This window comes from Aphelocoma coerulescens, chromosome 24 (assembly GCF_041296385.1).
Source record: "Aphelocoma coerulescens isolate FSJ_1873_10779 chromosome 24, UR_Acoe_1.0, whole genome shotgun sequence".
NCBI lineage: Eukaryota > Metazoa > Chordata > Aves > Passeriformes > Corvidae > Aphelocoma > Aphelocoma coerulescens.
The window spans coordinates 5,544,673-5,564,920 of NC_091037.1; the positions used below are offsets into that span (position 1 = coordinate 5,544,673).

At 56.8% G+C, this 20,248-nt stretch overlaps 3 protein-coding genes across 4 annotated transcripts; 1 reads left to right on the plus strand and 2 right to left on the minus strand.

The window, feature by feature from the left end:
- Window positions 1-179: 179 nt before the first annotated feature.
- Window positions 180-7,930, minus strand: EI24 (EI24 autophagy associated transmembrane protein). The gene is made up of 11 exons (XM_068994800.1): window positions 7,834-7,930; window positions 6,797-6,944; window positions 5,182-5,327; window positions 3,891-3,951; window positions 3,189-3,255; window positions 2,631-2,755; window positions 2,290-2,409; window positions 2,095-2,206; window positions 1,217-1,328; window positions 1,040-1,114; window positions 180-916 (listed from the first exon to the last, which is right to left on the minus strand). The coding sequence occupies exons 2-11, from the start codon at window positions 6,836-6,838 to the stop codon at window positions 745-747; spliced, it is 1,032 nt and encodes a 343-aa protein (XP_068850901.1). The 5' UTR covers window positions 6,839-6,944; window positions 7,834-7,930; the 3' UTR covers window positions 180-744.
- A 1,644-nt stretch (window positions 7,931-9,574) lies between these two features.
- Window positions 9,575-13,553, minus strand: FOXRED1 (FAD dependent oxidoreductase domain containing 1). 2 transcript variants are annotated; one of them, XM_068994851.1, is made up of 10 exons: window positions 13,473-13,553; window positions 12,554-12,798; window positions 12,360-12,470; window positions 12,160-12,278; window positions 11,974-12,068; window positions 11,719-11,820; window positions 11,574-11,641; window positions 11,343-11,491; window positions 10,485-10,614; window positions 9,575-10,030 (listed from the first exon to the last, which is right to left on the minus strand). In XM_068994851.1, the coding sequence occupies exons 2-10, from the start codon at window positions 12,773-12,775 to the stop codon at window positions 9,671-9,673; spliced, it is 1,356 nt and encodes a 451-aa protein (XP_068850952.1). In that variant the 5' UTR covers window positions 12,776-12,798; window positions 13,473-13,553; the 3' UTR covers window positions 9,575-9,670. The 2 variants fall into 2 exon arrangements, with proteins under 2 accessions (XP_068850952.1, XP_068850951.1); XM_068994850.1 differs by having other exon boundaries at window positions 12,160-12,470.
- A 158-nt stretch (window positions 13,554-13,711) lies between these two features.
- SRPRA (SRP receptor subunit alpha) lies at window positions 13,712-20,041 on the plus strand. Its single transcript, XM_068994552.1, has 14 exons — window positions 13,712-13,886; window positions 14,635-14,718; window positions 15,523-15,686; window positions 15,782-15,942; window positions 16,064-16,217; window positions 16,672-16,822; window positions 16,983-17,089; window positions 17,279-17,397; window positions 17,677-17,763; window positions 17,852-18,024; window positions 18,115-18,328; window positions 18,405-18,568; window positions 18,696-18,794; window positions 19,022-20,041. The coding sequence occupies exons 1-14, from the start codon at window positions 13,767-13,769 to the stop codon at window positions 19,148-19,150; spliced, it is 1,926 nt and encodes a 641-aa protein (XP_068850653.1). The 5' UTR covers window positions 13,712-13,766; the 3' UTR covers window positions 19,151-20,041.
- The last annotated feature ends 207 nt before the right edge of the window (window positions 20,042-20,248 follow it).

The following is a 20,248-nucleotide window of genomic DNA, read 5'->3' on the forward strand; positions in this document are numbered from 1 at the left end:
GTCCGGGTTCGCGGCGCCCGAGGGGCGGGGCGGGGCGGCGCGGGTCACGTGGGCGGAGGCGGAAGCGGGCCGGGCTGGCCACGTGGGCGGCGGAACCACTGCGGGGAGCCGGGGGGGGGGGCGAGCCCGTCCCGGGGAACCCCCGGCCGGATTAACGAGAGCGGCAGGCGCAGAACGGCTGAGAATCGTGGTTTCTCCGTTTAATGTTTCAGTGTGAAAATACTAGAGAAAAGTTGATAAACCGGCCCCAAAATATCCAAAGGGTTTTTTTTGAACGTCACCGGTTCCTTCCCCGACCCGACAGGAACGGTACATGCACGGGGAGGGGGCCGCTGCGCCCGGGGGCGGCGGAGCTCCCAGGAATGCCGGCCCCTTCCCACGACCTGAGTTAGGGGAGATGGAGGGGGCGGGACGGGACGGGGGACACGGGGCAGACACGGCAGGGACACAACGGCAGAACGGGGGCAGGGGCTTCCGACCCGCTGGCCCGAGGCAGGGAGATGGCACGGGAAAGGCGTACAAAAGAGTCCACTATAAAACAACCGCAGGGCACAACCCGGCTCCTGGAAACTCACAAAGGTGTTAAAAACCCAGATTTTTTTTCCCCCCCCAAAAAAAAAAATTTCCAGGGGGAGACGCGGAGCTGACAGTGACACCTCGTCAGGCTGGGTGCTGCCCGTCGCTGCAGATCGGGGGCGCAGAGAAGCCCGTGGGTGTCCCCCCTGCCCGGGGCCTGGGGGCAGCTCAGTGCCCCGGAGCAGCCGCGTGTTTGGCAGGAGAGGGCGAAGAGGAGGAGGAGGAGGAGGAGGAGGGGGAGGAGGAAGCACCGCTCAGGGCGGACTGAAGGTAGACGGTCTTGTGAAAGAGTCTGTTGCTGAGGAAAACCACCAAGGAGAAGAGACGGAGCTGGAAGTGGCTGAAAGGGAAGAGAATCCATCAGCTCCCGATGCCAGGAATGCCCCCGGCAGGGTTTTGGGGAGCGCTGGGGGAGGCAGGGAATGTTGGACAAGGATCCAAGGTGGGAATGAAGGATACTCACTAGGTTTTGCCGGGGGTTCTGGCTTCATTGGCGCTGATGATGAAGAGAGGGAAAAGGATGGAAAAGAGGCAACCGCTGCAAGGGAAAAATACAATACAATACAATACAATAAAATAAGGGGAACTCGGGGGGTCTGGTGGGTGTCAGGAGGAGGAGGGGCCCGAGTGGCTTTCCCACCTGATGATGTAGGAGGACTGCATGGCTGTCAGAAATGCCAGTGGCAAGCCGAAGCCGAAGTAGTAGGGCCAGTTCCTCTCGATGTTGGACAACCGTTGGTGCATTTCGATTCCTGCCAAGAGGAAAATCCCGTGGGAATGAACCCGTGGGGAGGAGACACCCTCACTACAGAGTCACAGAACCATTTAGGCTGGGATCAATCACCTCCTTTGACCAATCCCCACCTTGTCAATAGACCAGAGCACTGAGTGCCATGCCCAGTCATACCCTGAGCAGCTCCAAGGGTGGGGACTACACCATCTCCCTGGGCAGCCCCTTCCAAAGCCTGACCACCCTTTCAGAGAAGAAATTCATCCTGATGTCCAACCTGACCCTCCCCTGGCACAACTTGAGGCCATGTCCTCTCATCCTGTCACTTTTTACGTGGGAGGAGAGCCGACCCCCGCCTGGCTGCCCGCTCCTGTCAGGGCGTTGTGGAGACCCAGGTCCCCCCTGAGCCTCCTTTTCTCCAGGATGAGCTCCCCAAGGTGCTCCAGACCCTTCCCCAGCACTGTGCCTATCTCTGGACACACTTCAGCTCCTCAATGTCCTTCTTGTCATGAGCCCAGAACTGGGCACAGCACTTGAGGCCTCACCAGTGCCCAGCACAGGGGGACAGGCAATGCCCTGGAGCTGTGGCCACAGCGGGGCTGGTACAGGCCAGGTACCACTGGTCTTCTTACCACCTGAGCACACTGCTGGCTCACATTTACCCTTCATTCCATATAAAAACTGCTGGAAGATGAGTCTGTGACACCCCAGTTGGATGCTCCTTCAGTAGAGAAACCTGCAATCCAGGTAAATTCCCCCTTTCTGTGCAGGGAGGAGCCCTCCCTCACCTTTGTTAAACCAGCGGTACTCGAAGCAGTAGAGCGAGTAGAGCAGCGACATGTGGAGGAGGCTGATCAGCTGCCCAATGAGGTCGATGGGGAACAGGCTCACGATCATTCCCTGGGACAGAAAAGGAGTGGATTGAGGGAGGGATGCTCAGGATTTGGAGGAGGGCACCACCCAGGCTTGGTTTCTCATCTCACCTGGATGAGGAAGAGCGCCTGCAGCAGGAGGTTGAACAACATGTCAGCGATGATTTTGCTGACGCTGGGGAAGGGGTGAGGCTTCCTTCCCGACACTTCGAACGCCAGATCCGCGATGTCCTGCCAGCAGAGACAGGGGCTTGAGGCAAATGGAATTCCAGAGCAGTGGGGGCTTCAGGGAAATTAAACCTGGGATGATGCTTCTATTCCCTCCAGGAATATGCCCACAGCCCATCTTGGGGTGGGATTTCATCTCGTGCCCCCACACCACCCGATTGAGCCCCACCCAGTGAGGAAACTCCCCGTTTGCTCAAGGCAGGGCCCAGGTTCCTGTCACCTACCTGAAACCAGATGGCATTGACCACCTTACTGAGCACAAAGAGGGGCAGGACCCAGAGAGCGCTGAAAATGGAGGTGAGGATGAACTCCAGCCAGGACCAGACGTCGCCATGTAAGGAAGGGTCACCTTCGGAGGACAGACAGAGACACACACGTGAGGAACTGGTGTAGGAACCTCCAAATGCTTCCTGGCACAGCCGTCAGGGAATTCCTCCTGACTCTAGTGCTCTCATGTCTTTAAAAGCACATTTCCACCCACTTGATTTTTGTTTAAATGCAAACACACACAGTAAACAAACGTGTTTGAAATGGCAAGACCCCCGGGCTGGATCCCTGACATGCACAGGCTGTCAGCAATGATTCACCCCTGGTTTTCTACTGGGCGATTAATGATGGGATTGGTTGGGACTGGGAGGAAGAGGAAGACAACACAAGGAGACAGAGGTGTGAGGAACAGCTCAGCGGGACAGAGACTCAGCTTGTGAGGGTGTTGGGACCCTCTGAACGCATCCCATGGACTACTGAGCACCCTGGAACACCCCAAGGGGAAAGGCACCCACCGATGATCTGCGCCGTGACCGACTGAAGGACGGGGATGAACACTCGGTAGAACAAGAAGAGACTAAGCTGCAGGGAAAAACAAACAAACAAGGGTTCTCAATGAGGCGTTTTGCACTCCTCTGGCTACAGATCCAAAGGCACATGTGCCTCTCCTCCCCCACTGATCCATAAACACAGAGGAGCAAAGATCTGTTTAAATACAGCCACAATCTACAGCTGAACACTTTTAACATTTCCATGCCAATCCCTCATACTCTGCACCAGTGTAATGAGAAAATGGAGCCATTTATTTGGTTATTTGATTTATGAAGTGTTGGCTCCATTAAGGATCAGCCTCATGAACCAGGCATGGGAAGTCAGAGCTGAGGAAATGTCTTTAAGACATCAATATCCAATTGGCAAAGCAGTATCCCAGGCTGCAGCAAAGCAGGAATTGAATACTCAGGTGGAGAGCAGTCTCTAAGACTTGGAAAAGCAGCTTGGGTTTCATGTGTGGGTCTCTTGAGTAAGCCTATGGTCCTGTATCCCACGGTGAATCCGTCAAAATACAGCTTTGGGATGGGAATGTGGTGGCTCTGAGCAATTCCTGCTGCCATGCTGATGGCTCACCACTCACAGCATATGAGGGCTGGAGCAGGACATGGGTTTTCACCGGGGTTTTAAAATAAAACCCATAATAAATAATAAAAATCCCCACATACCCAGAAGACGCCTCCATTCCAGGCACAACACTGAAATATCCGGCTCACTATCCGGGGTTCACTGCGGGAGAGAGGCGTGTTAATGTCCCAGCACCTGGACAAATGTCCCCTCACGAGTGCCAACTTCTGCCCCACATTCTGGACACCTTGGAAAAGTCACCAAGAACCAGCTCAACACCAGTGGTGCACCTGATTTTATCCAAACACAGAAATCCCGGAAGGAATCCCTGCACAGATTCACACCATATCTCAGCCAGTTCAGTCTCTACAAGACTTACATCAGGGAGACTCGTTCAACCTTTATTAAGTCCCAAAATCTGCACTGAAACAGAAGAAAAGCAAAGCTCTGTTCCAGATTTTTAAGCATGTATTGGAGATCTCAGGCTTTGTTCTCTCCAAGCTCTTGCCATAATAAAATTTGGAAATCTGGGGCATTTTTTGGTCTTGGAAGAGACTGTTTCAGCTCGGGGTGGTTTTGGTGTCTCCGTTTGGACAGGCAAGAGCAGCTCTGTGGGACTCTGCAGCACTTTCCCAGTCAGCTCTTGACACCAGAGAGATTTTGCTATAAAGAAAACCAGCAAAATCCAGCTGTTTATTTATGTAAACAAGACAAAAAAGTTGTACCTTTCTTCAGAGGCAGCCCAGATGTGGAGCTGCAGAGACCCTGAGGAGTATCGGGATCACGGGAGACTTTTCTTGCACCTTTCAGCCTGCCTCCCGCCCAGCCAGCCACAATAACTGGTAAATATGTCTCAGAATGTGCATTACTGCCCAAAACCACTGCGTGAGGTGCCAGCCCGGTGCCATCAGCGCAGCAGAGACATCCTGGCATGGTCTGGGAGTCAGATATGGGAACAGATGCTGTTTGCTCCCACGTGGGGATAATTCTGGCATTTCCAGAACCACTGAGGTTCTGCAGTTCCAGACTCCCCAAAACACAGCAGGGCTGGGGAAGAGACACTGGATCTGCCCTGACATGGACATCGGATCCAAGCTGCTCTTTCTTTCCTGATCCCATGATTACCAGCAACAGCAATGGATCTGAGATAGCACAAGGATTCAGGAAGAAAAGAAACCCATAAATCCAGGTTCTTTCAGTGGTAATTCAAGCTGATTATCAAACAACATTAAAGGTCTGACTTCTTATCTCACGGTAACAGCTCCAGCTCCATTACGCAGCAGAAAAAGGGAGTTCCATGCCACGTGTTTCCCATTTATTGGCTCTGACTACCAGAGGAGAAGAGAATTGCCCCATTTACCCCATTTCTGACCGGCCACGCCCCACACTCACTTCTCTTGCTTCTTCTCTTCCATGTGAAACCTCCGCTGGGCGAGTGCGCTGTTGGCTCTCCTCCGCCTCTGCTCTTCCCTTTTCTGCTGGATCCGGGCGTCCAGCTTGGAGATGGTGCAGATGCCCCAGATGGAGTCCTTAATTCCCTGTGGACATCAGGAGAGAGGAGCAATCAATGGGATGTGGCTGACCCAGGCCATCCAAACCCTCCTGGTGCCGTGGCTGGCCTCACTCCCTGGCTGCTTGGGCTCAGCTGGAGCCAAGGCCTGGAGCAGCACCACCACCTCTCTTCCATGGCCCAGTGACCTAAATCACTGCACATTCCAGTGTCTCCAGGACCAGCATTAATTTTTTCTGTAAAGGTGTGATTTCTCTTCCAATCTGCACTATTTATAACCCTGGCAGAAATCAGAGTCAGATCTCTCCCAGCCTTGTCTGGCAGGAAGCCCCTCATCCCCTGCCAGCTCTCTGAGGCCAATAAAATGAAATTACACCAATATTTGCGATGTACAAAGTCTCATTTTGTGTTATGAGTTTGATGCTTATTCCTTCACAAATAAAAGCATCTGTCTTCATCCCAGAAACTTCCTCCCACCAGCCACATCCCTGCAAATCTGTTAGTAGGGGAGTGCCCAGAAGTTTTCCCTTACTCCATGTTTGGAAGATTTGCAGTGCCGCCTCCTCGGACTTGGCTTGTCCAGAGAAGCTGTGGCTGCCCCAACCCTGGAAGTGTCCAAGGCCAGGCTAGATGGGGTTTGGAGCAACCTGGGACAGTGGGAGGTGTCCCTGGCCATGGCAGGGACATGGAACGAGAAAGACTTAAAGGTGCCTTCCAACCCAAACCATTCTGGGATCCTATTCAATTATTTCCAGCTCCAGATGATCCCATAACCATAACATCAATTGTGTGTCATCACAATTTCCCTTTAAAACAGAGGTCATAAAGATGAGCCAGGATGGTGTTACCACCCTGGTGGCAGTTGGGCACATGGAGTTCTTGATCAAAGAGGACAAATTTCAATGCCAAATTCATGTCTGAAACAGCAGAGCTGGGCCCTGACCCAGGCAGCTCTTCCAACTGATGGTGTAGGAGCACTGGGAAATGACAGAACTCCTGCTTTTAGGTTGTAGCCACAGGGCTTTCATCAAACCTTTGCTTCTTTTCCAAACCAAGTGATTTCTGAGCACAAATTACTGCATGAGTGGCTTTTAGCCTGTGTTTACCCCTGGATGGAGGAAGACAGGGTGGGACCTTATGGCTGGGACAGAGCTGCCGTGGTCACAGACATTCATTTATTATTGTTGTTATAATTATTATTAAATTATACACATTATACATTCTATATTAAAATATATTATACATTTTGTGCGTTGTTCTATACCGTTATTTTATAATTAATATTAATATTAATATTATTGAGATTTTTCATTAATTTGTGCCCAAAGGAAATCCGTCAGAGGTTCAGCAGCAAACACCGAGCGCTTTGCACATAGACACACCACACAGCAGTGTTAAAGTACACCTGGAGACCCTTCTCCTTCAAATTCCCTGATGCCATGGGAAGGAGGGTGCTCCCAAGGCGAAGAGGAGCAGCCCCAGGACGCGGAGCCTCACCCTGACGAGGTCATGAAGGAAGATTCTCACGCTGTCGGCCATCTCGACTCCAGCATCACCTCTGCTTCCCAAACTATCAACTACAGGGAGAGGGGGAGAGCCAGGCCCAAGCCTCTCTCATCCTGGAGAGATGGGAAACGGATGGAGCCTGCGGAGAGAAAACACACAGGGCCATGGCAGAACTGGTGACACGGGGCTGACCGGGGAATGACAAATTCAATCACACTCCGGTGATTTCCAACAGGATTCCCGGCCCTCCCTGGGAATGGACCCACCCTGTTCATATCACAGTGTTAACGAGCTCAAGGTTAGAGGAACAGCTCTTGGAAAGCACCAGAGAACTAAAACCAGCATCTAAATCAAGGAAGAAAAAAATCACCAGCTAACAAAACCCGTGTGTTCCCACCAGGATGCAAACCTCTCATTCCTCCCAGGCAGAGCTCCCAGCAGCTCTGGAGCAGGCTGGAGTCACAAACTCCGGCAGGGCAGTGGTGCTGCTGCGGCCGCAGGACACAAACAATCAAAAATCATTTAAAAAATGGGTTTGTTTTGGTTATTCCGAGTCAAACCCTGCCGGGATCGAAGCTGCAGAACCAGAAATGGGCTCCAGATCTATTACCGAGTTAGTCACAGGCAGCTTCATCCTAAAAACCCGAGTCACGGAATACCCTGAGGGGGAAGGCACCCACAGGAACCGCCCAGCGCTAAGGGGTGACCCGGGGGTCTGCACCCCCCGACAGCTGAGGGGGTGACCCTCAGCCACACGGCGAGGGGCGGAACCCCCTCGTGGCCGCCGGGGGTCTGTGCGACCCCCCATAATCCAGGGGCGCCCGTACTTTACCTCAGGGCTGTCCCCACAGTCTCCCCACACAGTGCGTTTGAGGGGCGACCCTTCCCAAATTCCCTCAGGGCCGCCCCCGCAGTGCCCAGAATCCCCTCGGCGTTTGTTTCGCCACGGCTACCCCGAGGCCCGCGGTTCCCGGGGGTGCCCCCCGCGGGTCTCTCCGCGTGCCGCCCCCCGGTCCCCCCGCACTCACCGGGGCCGGGCCGGGGGCGCACGGCGGGACGGGCCCGGCTCACACGGCCCGGCCGCGCCCACCGCGCATGCGCCGCGCCCGCCGCGCACACGCACTGCTGCGGCCCCGCCCGCGGCCGCTCGCCCCGCCCACCGCGCTGGCCACGCCCACCCGCGGGCACCGCCCACCGCCGGCACCGCCCTCTGCGCGTGCGCCAAAGGCCGGCGCGAGCCGCCCCCGCCGCGCGTGCGCGCTGCTGCCGCCCGCCGCCAGGGGGCGCCACGTGCCCGGGGAAGGGAAGCGGGAACGGGGCGGGTACGGGGAATACTGGGAATAGTGGGGATACTGGGGGATACTGGGGATACTGGGGATACTGGGGATACTGGGGGATACTGGGGGATACTGGGGATACTGGGGATACTGGGGATACTGGGGGATACTGGGGGATACTGGGGATACTGGGGGATAGTGGGGGATACTGGGGGATACTGGGAATAGTGGGGATACTGGGGATACTGGGGATAGTGGGGGATACTGGGAATAGTGGGGGATAGTGGGGATACTGGGGGATAGTGGGGGATAGTGGGGATACTGGGGATAGTGGGGATACTGGGGGATAGTGGGGATACTGGGGGATAGTAGGGATAGTGGGGATACTGGGGGATAGTGGGGATACTGGGGGATAGTGGGGATAGTGGGGATACTGGGGGATACTGGGAATACTGGGGATAGTGGGAATACTGGGGATACTGGGGATACTGGGGATAGTGGGAATAGTGGGGGATACTGGGAATACTGGGAATACTGGGAATAGTGGGGGATACTGGGGGATACTGGGAATGCTGGGGATACTGGGAATACTGGGGATCCAGGGGATACTGGGGATACTTGGGGACACTGGGGGATACTGGGAACACTGGGAACACTGGGGGATACTGGGGATAGTGGGGGATACTGGGAACACTGGGGGATACTGGGAATACTGGGGGATACTGGGGGATACTGGGGGATACTGGGGGATACTGGAGATACTGGGGGATACTGGGAATACTGGGGGATACTGGGGGATACTGAGGATACTGGGAACACTGGGGGGATCCAGGGGATACTGGGCATACTGGGGCTGGGGGCACTGCGGGGATAATGGGATCCCTGGGGGTATACTGGGGCTGGGGGCACTGGGGAGGTACTGGGAGCACTGGATGAGGTAATGGGCATACTGCAACTGGGGACACTGGGGCGGATAATGGGAGCACTGGGGGGATACTGGGGGCACTGGAGATGGGGACACTGCAGGACAGTGCTGGGATACTGAGGATACTGGGGCTGGAGGCACTGGGGGAATATGGAGGGCACTGGATCATAATGGAAATGTGGGGGGAAATGGGGGTTAGTGGGGACACTGGGGGAATAACACGGACACTGGGTCTGGGGCACAGGAACATAATGGGGCTACTGGGAATGGAGGGCATTGGAGGGATAATGGGAGCACTGGGGGAACGGGCGACAGTGAGGACACTGGGACTGGGGGGAACTGGGGAGGCAATAGGTAACATTGTGGGATATTGTGGGATACTGGGGACACTGGGACTGGGGGTATGGGAACATAATGGGGATACTGGGAGGGAACGGGGCGTAGTGAGGACACTGAAGTTGTGGAGAGTCTTAGTGGGGACATTAGAACTGAGGGTACTGGGGGGATACTGGTAGCACTGGTGGAGGGAGCGTGGCAGGTGTGGACCCCATTAATTCCCCGGCACACTCATCATCCAACCATTTTATTCCTACAGGGCACAACCTCTGGCCTGGGGAGAGGGGGTCCATGGCTGTGCCTCAGTTTCCCCCCTCCCCACCCCCATCAAACCACGCCGTGCTCCTCCAGCGGCTCCCCCTCCACCAGCCTGTCCCACCCCAGCCTCCGCAGATCCAGGGTCTCGTAGCGGCCCTTGATCACCAGCTCGGCCACGGCCCTGCCGGCAGCTGGCGAGTGTTGGAGCCCGTGGCCACTAAAACCCGCGGCCAGAAATAGGTTTTCCAGCCGGGGGTGCGGGCCCAGCACCGCGTTCTGGTCAAAGGTGTTGTAGTCGTAGTATCCCGCCCAAGAGCCCTGGACCCGCAGGGATTCGAAAGCTGGGACCCGCCGAGCCAGCCGGGGCCAGACCTGCTCCTGGAAATAATCGTGGTCCACCGAGAGATCGCTGGGATCTGGCTCTTCCTCCTGGGAAAGGATAAACTCAGGGAGTCTGATGAAGAACAGGGGGGTGAATGATCTTAGGGTGTAGATACAAAAATGCTGCTAGCGAGGATTTTCTTGCTATTTTCTAAGTCCGTGAGAGACTTTTCTCTCTCACAGAAGAGGTAGCAGGGAATGTAAACAACCAAACACCTGCAGCCTTGAAAAGTCTTGTTTATGGTACAGTAGAAAAATATTTTGGCAATGGATGTTTTAGGATTTTAGCCAATCACCCCAAGGGGGGGCTGATCCTTTGTCCAATTAGACTATGAAGACAAAAGTCTATAAAAGAGTTTGTAAAATAATTAAATGAATCAATCTTGCTGCACAATTCCTGCCTGCTGGATCTTCTCTCCTCCTCCTCCCTACGGCTGCGGGACACGGTGATATACCCTAGGGCCCAGGCCTGTGGTAATATTAGGGGACCCTGTGGGCTCACCTCAGAGGGGCTCATCCCACCCAGGTAGTTCCCAGCGAAGCCATCCCGACGGAAATAAGCACCGGAGGTGTCGATGAGGAAGGGGCAGGAGAGGCCAGGGCCATTGCGGCAGTGCCAGGAGAACACATACCTGGGGAACCCCCCAAAAAAGAGTGTGAGAGGTGCTCCCCCCGTCCCCCAATATGGTGCAGTGGGGCTGGGATGGGGAGATGTTTGACCCCCCCCAAAAATAACATGGAGGGGTCACGTCACTCCTAGACACACTGGAGGGGCTGGGAGTGTGGGGATAATTGAAATACTGTGAGGGGTAATGGGGATAATAGGGCTGGAGGCAAGGTAATGGAGGCACTGGGGGAATAATGGGGGCACTGGGAATACTGGGAGAATACTGTGGATACTGGGGGTAGGGGCACTGAGGGGAAATAGGTGACACTGAGGAGATAATGGGGACACTGGGATTGGGAGTGTGGGGATGTAATGGGGGATACTGGGGCTAGGGGCACTTGAGGAATAATGGGAGCTCCAGGATGCAAGACCCCACTTCCAAACAACAGACTGAGGAAGCTCACCATCCCCCCCAGAAGCTGAGGGTGGTGGGTGCTGGGACGTGTGTCCCATTCTGTGACCCCCCCCAAGACAGCACCCAGGGGTTCACATCACCCCCTCATAGACAGAGGGGTGCCAGGATGACACCCCCCCAAAATAAAAGTACCCACGACACAGGGGTGGGGGATGCTCCCCAAAACAGCACCAAGGGGATCACCCCCCTGAAAAAGGAGCTGCTGGATGTGCCCCCACTCTGACCCCAGGAGCTGCCCCACAACAGAGGGGTGCTGCCCTGCTGTGAGCCCCCAGTACCTCTTCCTGGGCTGGATGGGCAGGGGGGGCTGGCACAGCGCCCTGGGCAGCCCGTCCGCCTCCAGCAGCTTCCCAGCCCACGCGCCGGCGGCATTGACCACGATGGCACAGGCGACCGGCTGGTATTCCAGGCTGTCTGGCATGTAGATCTGGGAGGGCACAGACGGGGGTCACGGGTGCCAGGGGCTCACGGGCGCTCCTGGGAAGCTGGGGGGTGGCACACGCACTCACGTGGACGTATTTGATGCGCGCCGACGGCGGTGCTGGTGGCGTCACGTGGTTGGCCGAGGTGACAAAAGCTGGAGGGTTTTGGGGTCAGGTGGGGGGTCCTGGGGGTGGAAGGGGGGAATCCTCACTGTGCACCCCCATCCCTCACCTCGCACCTCCCCGGAGCAGCTCTGGACCCCCAGGGATGTGGCTTTGCGCCGGAAAGCGTTGAGGAGGGTCCAGGGGTCGAACCAGCCTTCATCCTCCAGACCTGGGCAGGGAAACATGGGGGGGGACTAACAGCGTGACCCCCCAATACATGCACTTTGGGGGGGCTGGACCTCCCTTTCCATAAATAAAGCCAGGATGCATCAGGAGCATGGGGATGAGGATAGGTGTTGCCCTCCCCCACGCTCCCACATACCATAGGATGCCACAGCCACATCCTCCGTGTTTATCCAGGGGAATTTCGCCTTCAGCTGGGTGGGGGACAGCAGGGTCACCTGTGCCCCTTCGTCCCTGGGGATGGCCAGCATGTGGAGGAGGGTCAGGATGACCCTCACCTCCTGAAACCTGTCCCCCCTGGGAGGGTCCCATGTGTGTCCCCCACCTCTGGAGCTGGGCAGTGGCCTCCAGCGCGGCAGCGCTCTGGGGGGATGCCAGGAACAGATATCCCGAGGGCTGGAACTGGATGTCGATGGGGGACTCATTTGGCACCCCAAGGTGCTCCTGTAAGGAGATAGAGGGACCACGGTGAGTGGGGCTGGATTCCCCAAACTCCCCCCCGCCCATAAAAGCAACCCCACATACATTGATGTCACGGAGGAAGCTGGCAGAGAAACGGGACATTTGGATATTTTCCGGGAGGGAAAACTGCTGCCGGATCCCCCCCACCGACAGCACCGTGGAGGCTCTGGAATACTGAAAGAGAGGACCCCAAAAAATAAAAGGGGCTCGGGGGGTTTCCCATGGCCGTACCCTGCCCTGGGAAGGGGGTGTCTCACCATGGGGTCCCGCTCCACCACGAGCACCCTCATTCCGTGCCGCCGCTGCCAGCCCTCCAGCACCTTCAGCCAGTAGGCCACGGACCAGCCCACCACGCCGCCCCCCACCACCACCACATCGGCCTCGTCGGGGGGCCGGGGGTCCGGGTGGGTCCCCGGGGGGATCCAGCCCCGTCCTCCGCTCCCCGCGGCCGGCAGCTGATCCCTCAGGGTCTGTCCCATGCGCTGCAGGGTCTGCCCCAGCTCTGCCGGGCCAACGGGGGCAATGGAGCCTGGGGGGCACAGCTGGCAGCCCCCATGGACCACCTACCCCCGTGCCCTCTGCACCCCTTGGGACCCCTCTAGGACACTCCCCGGGTAGCCCCGCTTCCTCAGACCCCCCCCAGGCCTCTCTGCGAACCCCCCAGCTCCTCCTGGGGCATGGGGAAAACGTCCCTGGGATCCCCACCAGTCCCTCGCGGTCCCCCAGTCTCGCCACCAGTGCCCTCTGGGGACCCCCCAGTCCCCACTGGGACCCTTCCTCCAGTCTCCCCTGGGCCGTCTGGAATCCCCCAGTCTCCTCCGAGACCACCAGCCGCCCAATTCTCCCCCAACCCCTCCAATGCGCACTGGGATCTCCCGCAGTCCCCAGGGATCACCCCCAAGCCCCTCTGGCACCCTCCCATATACCCCATAACCACCCCAGCGCCCCCCATTCCCGGGACACCCCATTCCTTCGACCCCGTCCCCATTCCCAGCACTCCCGACCCCGCCGTTCATCCTCCTACACCCCACCAACCCCTCCATTCCCTGGGACCCCCCAATTTACTTGACCTCCCCCCCCATCCTCAGCGATCCACACCCCGACCCATTCCTCCCGTGCCCCTCCCCGCGTCCCCCAAATCCCCGGTGCGGTGCCCGGGACCCCTCCGCATCTCACCGCGGAAGAAGTCGGAGCTGAGCGGAGCCGCGGTGCGGAGGGGGCGGCCCGAGGCCCCTCCCGGGATCCCCCCCGGTTCCGTGGTCCCCCCCCATCCCGGTGCCCCCCCCAGCGCCCCCCGGCCCGGTACGCGCAGCGCGCGCCCGCACCGCAGCATGGCCCCGCCCCCTCCCCGTAGCCCCACCCCCCGCCCCCCGCCATCCCGCCAACGGCGCGGGGAGGGGGGGGCGGAACTTCCGGCGGAAGCGCGGGGCAGAGCGACGTGTGCGCCCCGCCGGGCCCGGCGCCGCCGCCATGCTCGACTTCTTCACCATCTTCAGCAAGGGCGGCCTCGTCCTCTGGTGCTTCCAGGGCGTGCGCGGGCCCGCCGCCACCGCCCCCGTCAACGCCCTCATCCGCTCCGTCCTCCTGCAGGTCGGGCTGGAGCGGGGGGCGGAGGGTTGGGTAGGGGTCACATACCTGGTGAGGGGGGAGCGGGCGAGCCCACCTGCCGTGAGGGGGGGCGGTGGGAACCATCTGCCTGGGGAGGGAGAATCGGTGAGACCAGGGGCGTGGCGGGGGCGGTGGGGAGGGGAGCAGCTACCTGGGAAGGGAGATCAGGTGAGCCCGCGTAGCTGGCGGGGGAACGGGGACTGGGACCGCCTGCCTGGGGAGGGGGGAAACAGGGCACGAGCACCCCTCTGGGGGAATGGGATCGCCCCGGTGAGGGGGGAGGGGGATGGGAGGCCCTGCGTGAGGAGGGGGCGCACGGGAGTGGGACCATTTACCTGGGGAGCGGGGGCAGAGCGTGGCACAAAGGTGCGAGCACCTGGTGGGGGTACACAGAGGCGGGAGCAGCTCTGGGGGTGGGGACGGGTGTGGGGTCGCCCGTTTGGGGCTATGGATGGGACCGTCACCCTGGGGAGGACAGGGACTTGGGTGGGACCACCTGCCTGGGATGGGGGGGAAGAAAGGTGGCACTACCTATGGGGGAGGGGGGGGCATGACCAGCTCGGGGGTGGGGGGGATCACCCAGCTGGGGGAGGATGGGTGGGAGCACCTGCCCAGAGGGTGTGGGGTCATGTGTAAGGGATGCTGGACCACTTTGGGAAAGGGGGGTGACAGGGATGAGGAGGTGATGGGTGCTGCTGGCACCCCCATTCTGACAGCTCCTCTCCCCCAGGAGAGAGGTGGCAACAACTCCTTCACCCATGAAGCCCTCACGCTTAAGTACAAACTGGATAACCAGTTTGAGCTGGTGTTTGTGGTAAGTGACCCCCTCTAGGCACCCCTGGTATGGCAGGAGGGTCCCTCTAGCCCCCCATGTGCCCCCAAACCCGAAGGAAGGGGATTGCCCCAGAGAAGAGGGGGAACGGCTCCCGGTGTGCTGAGGTTTGAGCAAACAGCTGTTTGCATTGCGTAGGGCTGGACCTCGGCTCCCAGACTGTTTGGCTCCCCAGTCTTGTGATTTTGGGGGGTGAGGGGGTGTGATGAGGGTTTTGGGGGGATGCTGAGCAGTGACCCCAGTGTAGCCAGGCTTCCCCCAGGAGGGGGACATAGGTGTCTAGCAGCTGAATGCTGCTGCAGTAGCAGCTTATTTCAATCATCTGCAACAGGATTAAAACTAATCAAACCTCAACTAGAAGCTGCAGCCTTGTAAAACTTCAGTTTGGCCAGGTCTATTGAAAAAAAGCCAGAAATGTGTCATTCCCTTCACTTTAAGGAGCATTTACCGCTCTCCTTTTCAGTCTCCTGGCACCTTATCTCCATAAATCCATTTCAACCTTCCCTGTTGACCCACAGATAAGCTAAAGGTTTTCTGCCCTTGCCCTACGTGTCCTTGTTGCCATGAGACAGCCTGTGTGTGTTGGGGTCACCTGTGGAACCAAAGCTCTGGGCTGTTTTTTTTAACTTTTTGGGGGCATTTTAAAAACCTGGGAAGTTGGAGCAGAAAGTGCAGGCTGAAGCTCGCCCACATTAAAGAACTCTGAATTAAACAAAGAGATTTCACTTCCTTGCTGCTGTGGAAGGAGCTGGAAATGCAGTGTCTGTTGGCTGTGCTCCTTGGCAGGTGGGCTTCCAGAAGATCCTGACTCTAACCTACGTGGACAAGTTGATAGACGATGTCCATAAGGAGTTCCGAGACAAATACCGCAACGAGTTCCAGCAGAAGGGCGCCCTGGGCCTCCTAAATGGCACCTTTGATTTTAAAGATGACTTCATGCGCCTCCTCCGGTAGAGAGCTTGGGTTTTGTCTTAAATTTCTGTTTTGAGCAGAGATGGGAGGGGGGAAGAGCTGAAATCCAGGCTAATGGGTCACCTCCCCGCAGGGATGCAGAGGAGAGCAGCAAAGTCCGAGCTCCCACGGTAATGAAGACGTTTGAGCAGTCTCTGAAATCCCAGAAGACTGTCAAGTGTATGATTGAAACCCGAGGGGAGAAACCAAAGGAGAAGGTCAAGAACAAGAAGAACAAAGGTTCCAAAAAGGATGGTGAGTTGATGGGGAAGATAAATGGGAGGGAAATAAATATTCCAGAGCAATGTGTTGCAGCCTGTGCTTTCCCAATCCGCTTGGAGCTGGTCTGAGCTTGTGTTGGGGCTCTTCCTGTCAGGAACTGAAGCTGTGGCAGCGCCCAGTAAAGCATCTGCGGGTGACAAGCAGCTCTCGGCAGCAGGGGACAAGGAGGAACTGACCAAGGATGAAATCCTGCAGAAGAACCGGGAGGAATTCTTCAGGAGACACATGAAAGCTGGGGAGAAGTCCAGGTGGGTGATGAGATCACGGTCAATCTGCCTATGGTGCCAGCTAGGCCATGGCAGAATCTCTCCTCCTTTTGGTGACCCCTGGAAGCCAGACCTTACTCTCCTGGACCTTATTTCCCTTTTATTTCCCTGCTTGCTGAAAAGACTGGGAGAAGATACCTGGGGGTCCTGGAGGGGTAACAGAACCTGATTCCCTTTGCTGGGAGATCCAGAAACCCCGGGAGAGGTCCAGACCTCCTGTTAGTGAGCAGACAGCAGCTGTCCATCCATGCTTGGCTTGAGGGGAGGTGGTGCCATACAGGGTTAAAGTTCAGATAAATAAACTCTGGAGATCAGATCAGTCAATTTCTGCCTTTTTTGGGTAATCCAGGCTTTTATTTTTCACATCTCCTAAGGAGGTGATGGTTGCTGCTTCCCTGCACTGAACACCACGTGTTTCTGGTCTTTGTTCCACCAGATCTCCAAAGCCCGACGCACAGAAGGAGAAGGGGAAGAAGCCCCGGGTGTGGGATCTGGGGAACTCTAATGCCAAAGTACTCGATTACAGTAATTCTGCTACCAACGGCAGCGCGGAGGCTTGTCCCGTGGAGGAGTTTGACCCCGACATGGTAAGGAAAATTCAGGTGGCCCCATTTGCTGTCTTGCATTCTCTGGGATCAGCTGGTCATTATCAACCCAGTCTCCATGCCTGGATGAGAATGGATCATGAAGAAACATGAAACAGGCATTGTAGCACCCAGCCCATAAAGCTGCTTCTTCCCCTCGCAGGCCCTGGGGGACAAAAATCGGGAGCCCGGCCGCCTTTATGACCTGGAGTATGAGAGTGATGATGAAGCCGAAGAGGAGAAAGTTGTCCAGAACCCTTCGAAACCCAGGTAGAGGCTCCCACAGCCCTTTCTTGTCACATGGTTCTTGATTTCTCTCTCCTCTAACTCCTGTTCCAGTCTAACCAGTAATGCAGGACAGACAAACTGGTGTGTTTGTCCGCTCAGGGCAGGCCCTTCTGCATCCGACCTCTGCAATTCACTCTCAAGCCTCAGTGTAACTCTTCTGCTTCTCCACAGTGTGAAGAAGGGTGGCCTGGGGGGCATGTTTGGCATGCTGAAGGGCCTGGTGGGTTCCAAGAGCTTGACAAGAGAGGACATGGACCCTGTGCTGGAGAAGATGAAGGATCACTTGATTGGTACGTCTGGATCCGTGGTGTGAGGGATTAGTGGTGGTTCCCTGTGCTCTGCTGGATGGGCCCCAGTGTGGGTAGTGCCTGTGGTTTGGGATGTTCCGGCCCACAGGAACTGTGGTGGGTTTCTGTCTCGCCCCTGGGGAGCCCTGGACGGTGCAGCAAAAGGGATGTAGCAGTCGGGTCCGGTGGGGATCCTGCACACTGACTCCATCCTTCCCTTGACGCCGATGTGGGACGTGGGTAACCTTCTCAGCAGCACTGACTTCCTGCTCTTTCTCCAAGCTAAAAACGTGGCAGCTGAGATTGCAGTGCAGCTCTGTGAATCTGTGGCCAAGAAACTGGAAGGGAAGGTGATGGGAACATTCACCAGTAAGTGTCCATGTGGCATCCCGTGTGTTTGGAGCTCGGGAGTATTCCCCATGTGTGACATGTCCTCTTTCCATCCCCTTCCTCCCAGCGGTAACCTCGACGGTGAAGCAGGCGCTGCAGGAGGCCCTGGTGCAGATCCTGCAGCCCCAGCGCCGTGTGGACGTCCTCCGCGATGTCATGGATGCCCAGCGCCATCGCCGGCCCTACGTTGTAACCTTTTGTGGCGTCAACGGTGTCGGGAAGTCCACCAACCTGGCCAAGGTAGGACAGGATCCTGGATCACAGGATCAGGGTGGTGGGGTCAGGCTGTGTAGCTCCTAAGGAGCTTTTTTGATCTGTTACCCCCTGCAGATCTCGTTCTGGCTCATCGAGAACGGCTTCAGCGTCCTCATCGCCGCGTGTGACACGTTCCGTGCGGGAGCGGTGGAGCAGCTGCGCACCCACACCCGCCGCCTCAACGCGCTGCACCCTCCGGAGAGCCACGGCGGGCGCACCATGGTGCAGCTCTACGAGAAGGGCTACGGCAAGGACGCTGCGGGCATCGCCATGGAGGCCATCTCCTACGGTATGCGCAGAGCCGGGGGCGGGCGTGGCTGTCCTGGGCGAGCGCCGTCCTTCACGCTGCCTCCCTGCCGCCCCAGCTCGGAACCAGGGCTTTGACGTGGTGCTGGTGGACACGGCGGGCCGCATGCAGGACAACGCGCCCCTGATGACCGCTCTGGCCAAACTCATCGCTGTCAACGCTCCCGACCTGGTCCTGTTCGTTGGGGAAGCGCTGGTGGGAAACGAGGCTGTGGATCAGCTGGTGAGTGTGGAGGCTTTGTTCCTGAGAGATAGAGCGTTCCGGGAACGAACCTGTTTGTAGGTTTTACCAGAGAATTGGATGGTGGCAGCACCACCAATGCATTTCTCGGATCTTTTTTCTCCCTCAGGTCAAGTTCAACAAGGCCCTGGCTGATCACTCCATGGCCCAGACACCGCGGCTCATTGATGGCATCGTCCTCACCAAGTTTGATACCATTGATGACAAGGTAAGGAGGCTGCTGAGGTGACTCTGCACGGAGCTCCCTGATGGTGACTGGAGGGGAGAGACGGGAATTGTCAAACACAGGGCACTCCTGCACTTCCCTCTTGCGTTTAAACCATTGAGCCCCAATTTAGCAGTCTGGTTTCCACACGTGGGAGATGAATGAATGAATGAATGACGAGCTCCCTGAGGGGGAGCACTGGGTGTAACAGTGCTGCTTGTCCCCGGCAGGTGGGAGCCGCCATCTCTATGACCTACATCACGAGCAAGCCCATCGTTTTCGTTGGTACTGGACAAACCTACTGTGATCTGCGAAGCCTTAACGCCAAGGCCGTGGTCGCAGCGCTCATGAAGGCCTAAACACCAAATCGCTGTGTGCAGATGTCCCAGAAGAACATGCTTTACCCTGTCACCGACTAGTCTTTCCCGTGTAGTGCAGAACAGAATGGAGGAATAGCAGCATGAGGAGTACTTTTTTTGGATAAACCCCCTTTTATCCACAAAAAGCCCTTCCCTGGGTTCCTCCAGTCTGTGTCCAGTGACGCAGGCTCCCTTGCGGGGAGGCCGAATCCAGAGCTTTGTATTGTTCGTGCTGCACGGGGGGTGGGCGGTGCCAGGATCTGCTGTGCTTTTTGGTGGGTTTGAAGGCTTTTTTTTGAGCTGCTTTTGATTTTTAGACCAGCTTAGGGAGGAGGCAGGAGGGACTCGGGCTTAGGGGCAGTGTTAGATCTGGCTGTTAATGGTGCTGCTCCTGGCAGCTCCACCGAAGCTGATAAACCAAAAAAAGGTGACGGCCTGTGATGGGCTGGAGGGGACATGCTGAATTGCCTTAAAGTCCCCCATATCTGTCCTCACCCGGACTCTGGAGCAGGGTCCCCAGACACCACATATTTGGGCAGGAGCTGGAGAGCTGTGGCAGCCGGGTCCAGAGGAGGAAGGCAGCGTGCCTATCTGGCTCCTGCCTGCTGGTCTTGGCATTATTTGCTAGTAAAAAGGAAAAAGACAAACCAAACCACATTAATACTGGAAGAGAATGGTGGCTGCTTGCTGCTTTCCTGCACCCTTTCTCCCCCCTCCGAGTGCCTCTTGATCCCGGTCGGAAGTGCTACACTGAATAATACAAACCTCTCTGACGATGTCTTGTAGCTCTGTATCGCAGATGTGCTATAGTGCAATAAATTGAATGCTGTCTGCTAAGAGACATAATTTATATAAAATAAACTTCATAATTTGTTCTCTGTGTATAAATAACTTGCCTCCAGCCAGGACCTGTTTCCTACTGGGTTTGGGAGAGATGAACTCCTGCCAGTGTGGGGTGTGAGAAGGCCTGTAAATGATACAGCAGCCAGAAGTTCAGTGAGCAGGCCTTTAATACAACTTCAACATACAAAATACTGTACAGTAAAAAGACAGGACTAGAAAACTAGAGCTTCCAGTAAAAAAAAAAAAAAAAAGCTC

Coding starts and splice junctions, on each gene's coding strand:
- EI24 (XM_068994800.1), bottom strand. CDS start 6,838: ATGGCCGACAGCGTGAGAATCTTCCTTCATGACCTCGTCAGG. Junction 3,952..5,181: donor GAAGAGAAGAAGCAAGAGAA/GTGAGTGTGGGG, acceptor TCTCTCCCGCAG/TGAACCCCGGATAGTGAGCC. Junction 917..1,039: donor AGAACCCCCGGCAAAACCTA/GTGAGTATCCTT, acceptor CTTCCCTTTCAG/CCACTTCCAGCTCCGTCTCT.
- FOXRED1 (XM_068994850.1), bottom strand. CDS start 12,775: ATGGGACAGACCCTGAGGGATCAGCTGCCGGCCGCGGGGAGCGGAGGA. Junction 12,471..12,553: donor TGGTGGAGCGGGACCCCATG/GTGAGACACCCC, acceptor CCTCTCTTTCAG/TATTCCAGAGCCTCCACGGT. Junction 11,642..11,718: donor CTGCTCCGGGGAGGTGCGAG/GTGAGGGATGGG, acceptor AAAACCCTCCAG/CTTTTGTCACCTCGGCCAAC.
- SRPRA (XM_068994552.1), top strand. CDS start 13,767: ATGCTCGACTTCTTCACCATCTTCAGCAAGGGCGGCCTCGTCCTCTGG. Junction 16,218..16,671: donor AAAGCTGGGGAGAAGTCCAG/GTGGGTGATGAG, acceptor TTGTTCCACCAG/ATCTCCAAAGCCCGACGCAC. Junction 18,795..19,021: donor TTGATACCATTGATGACAAG/GTAAGGAGGCTG, acceptor TGTCCCCGGCAG/GTGGGAGCCGCCATCTCTAT.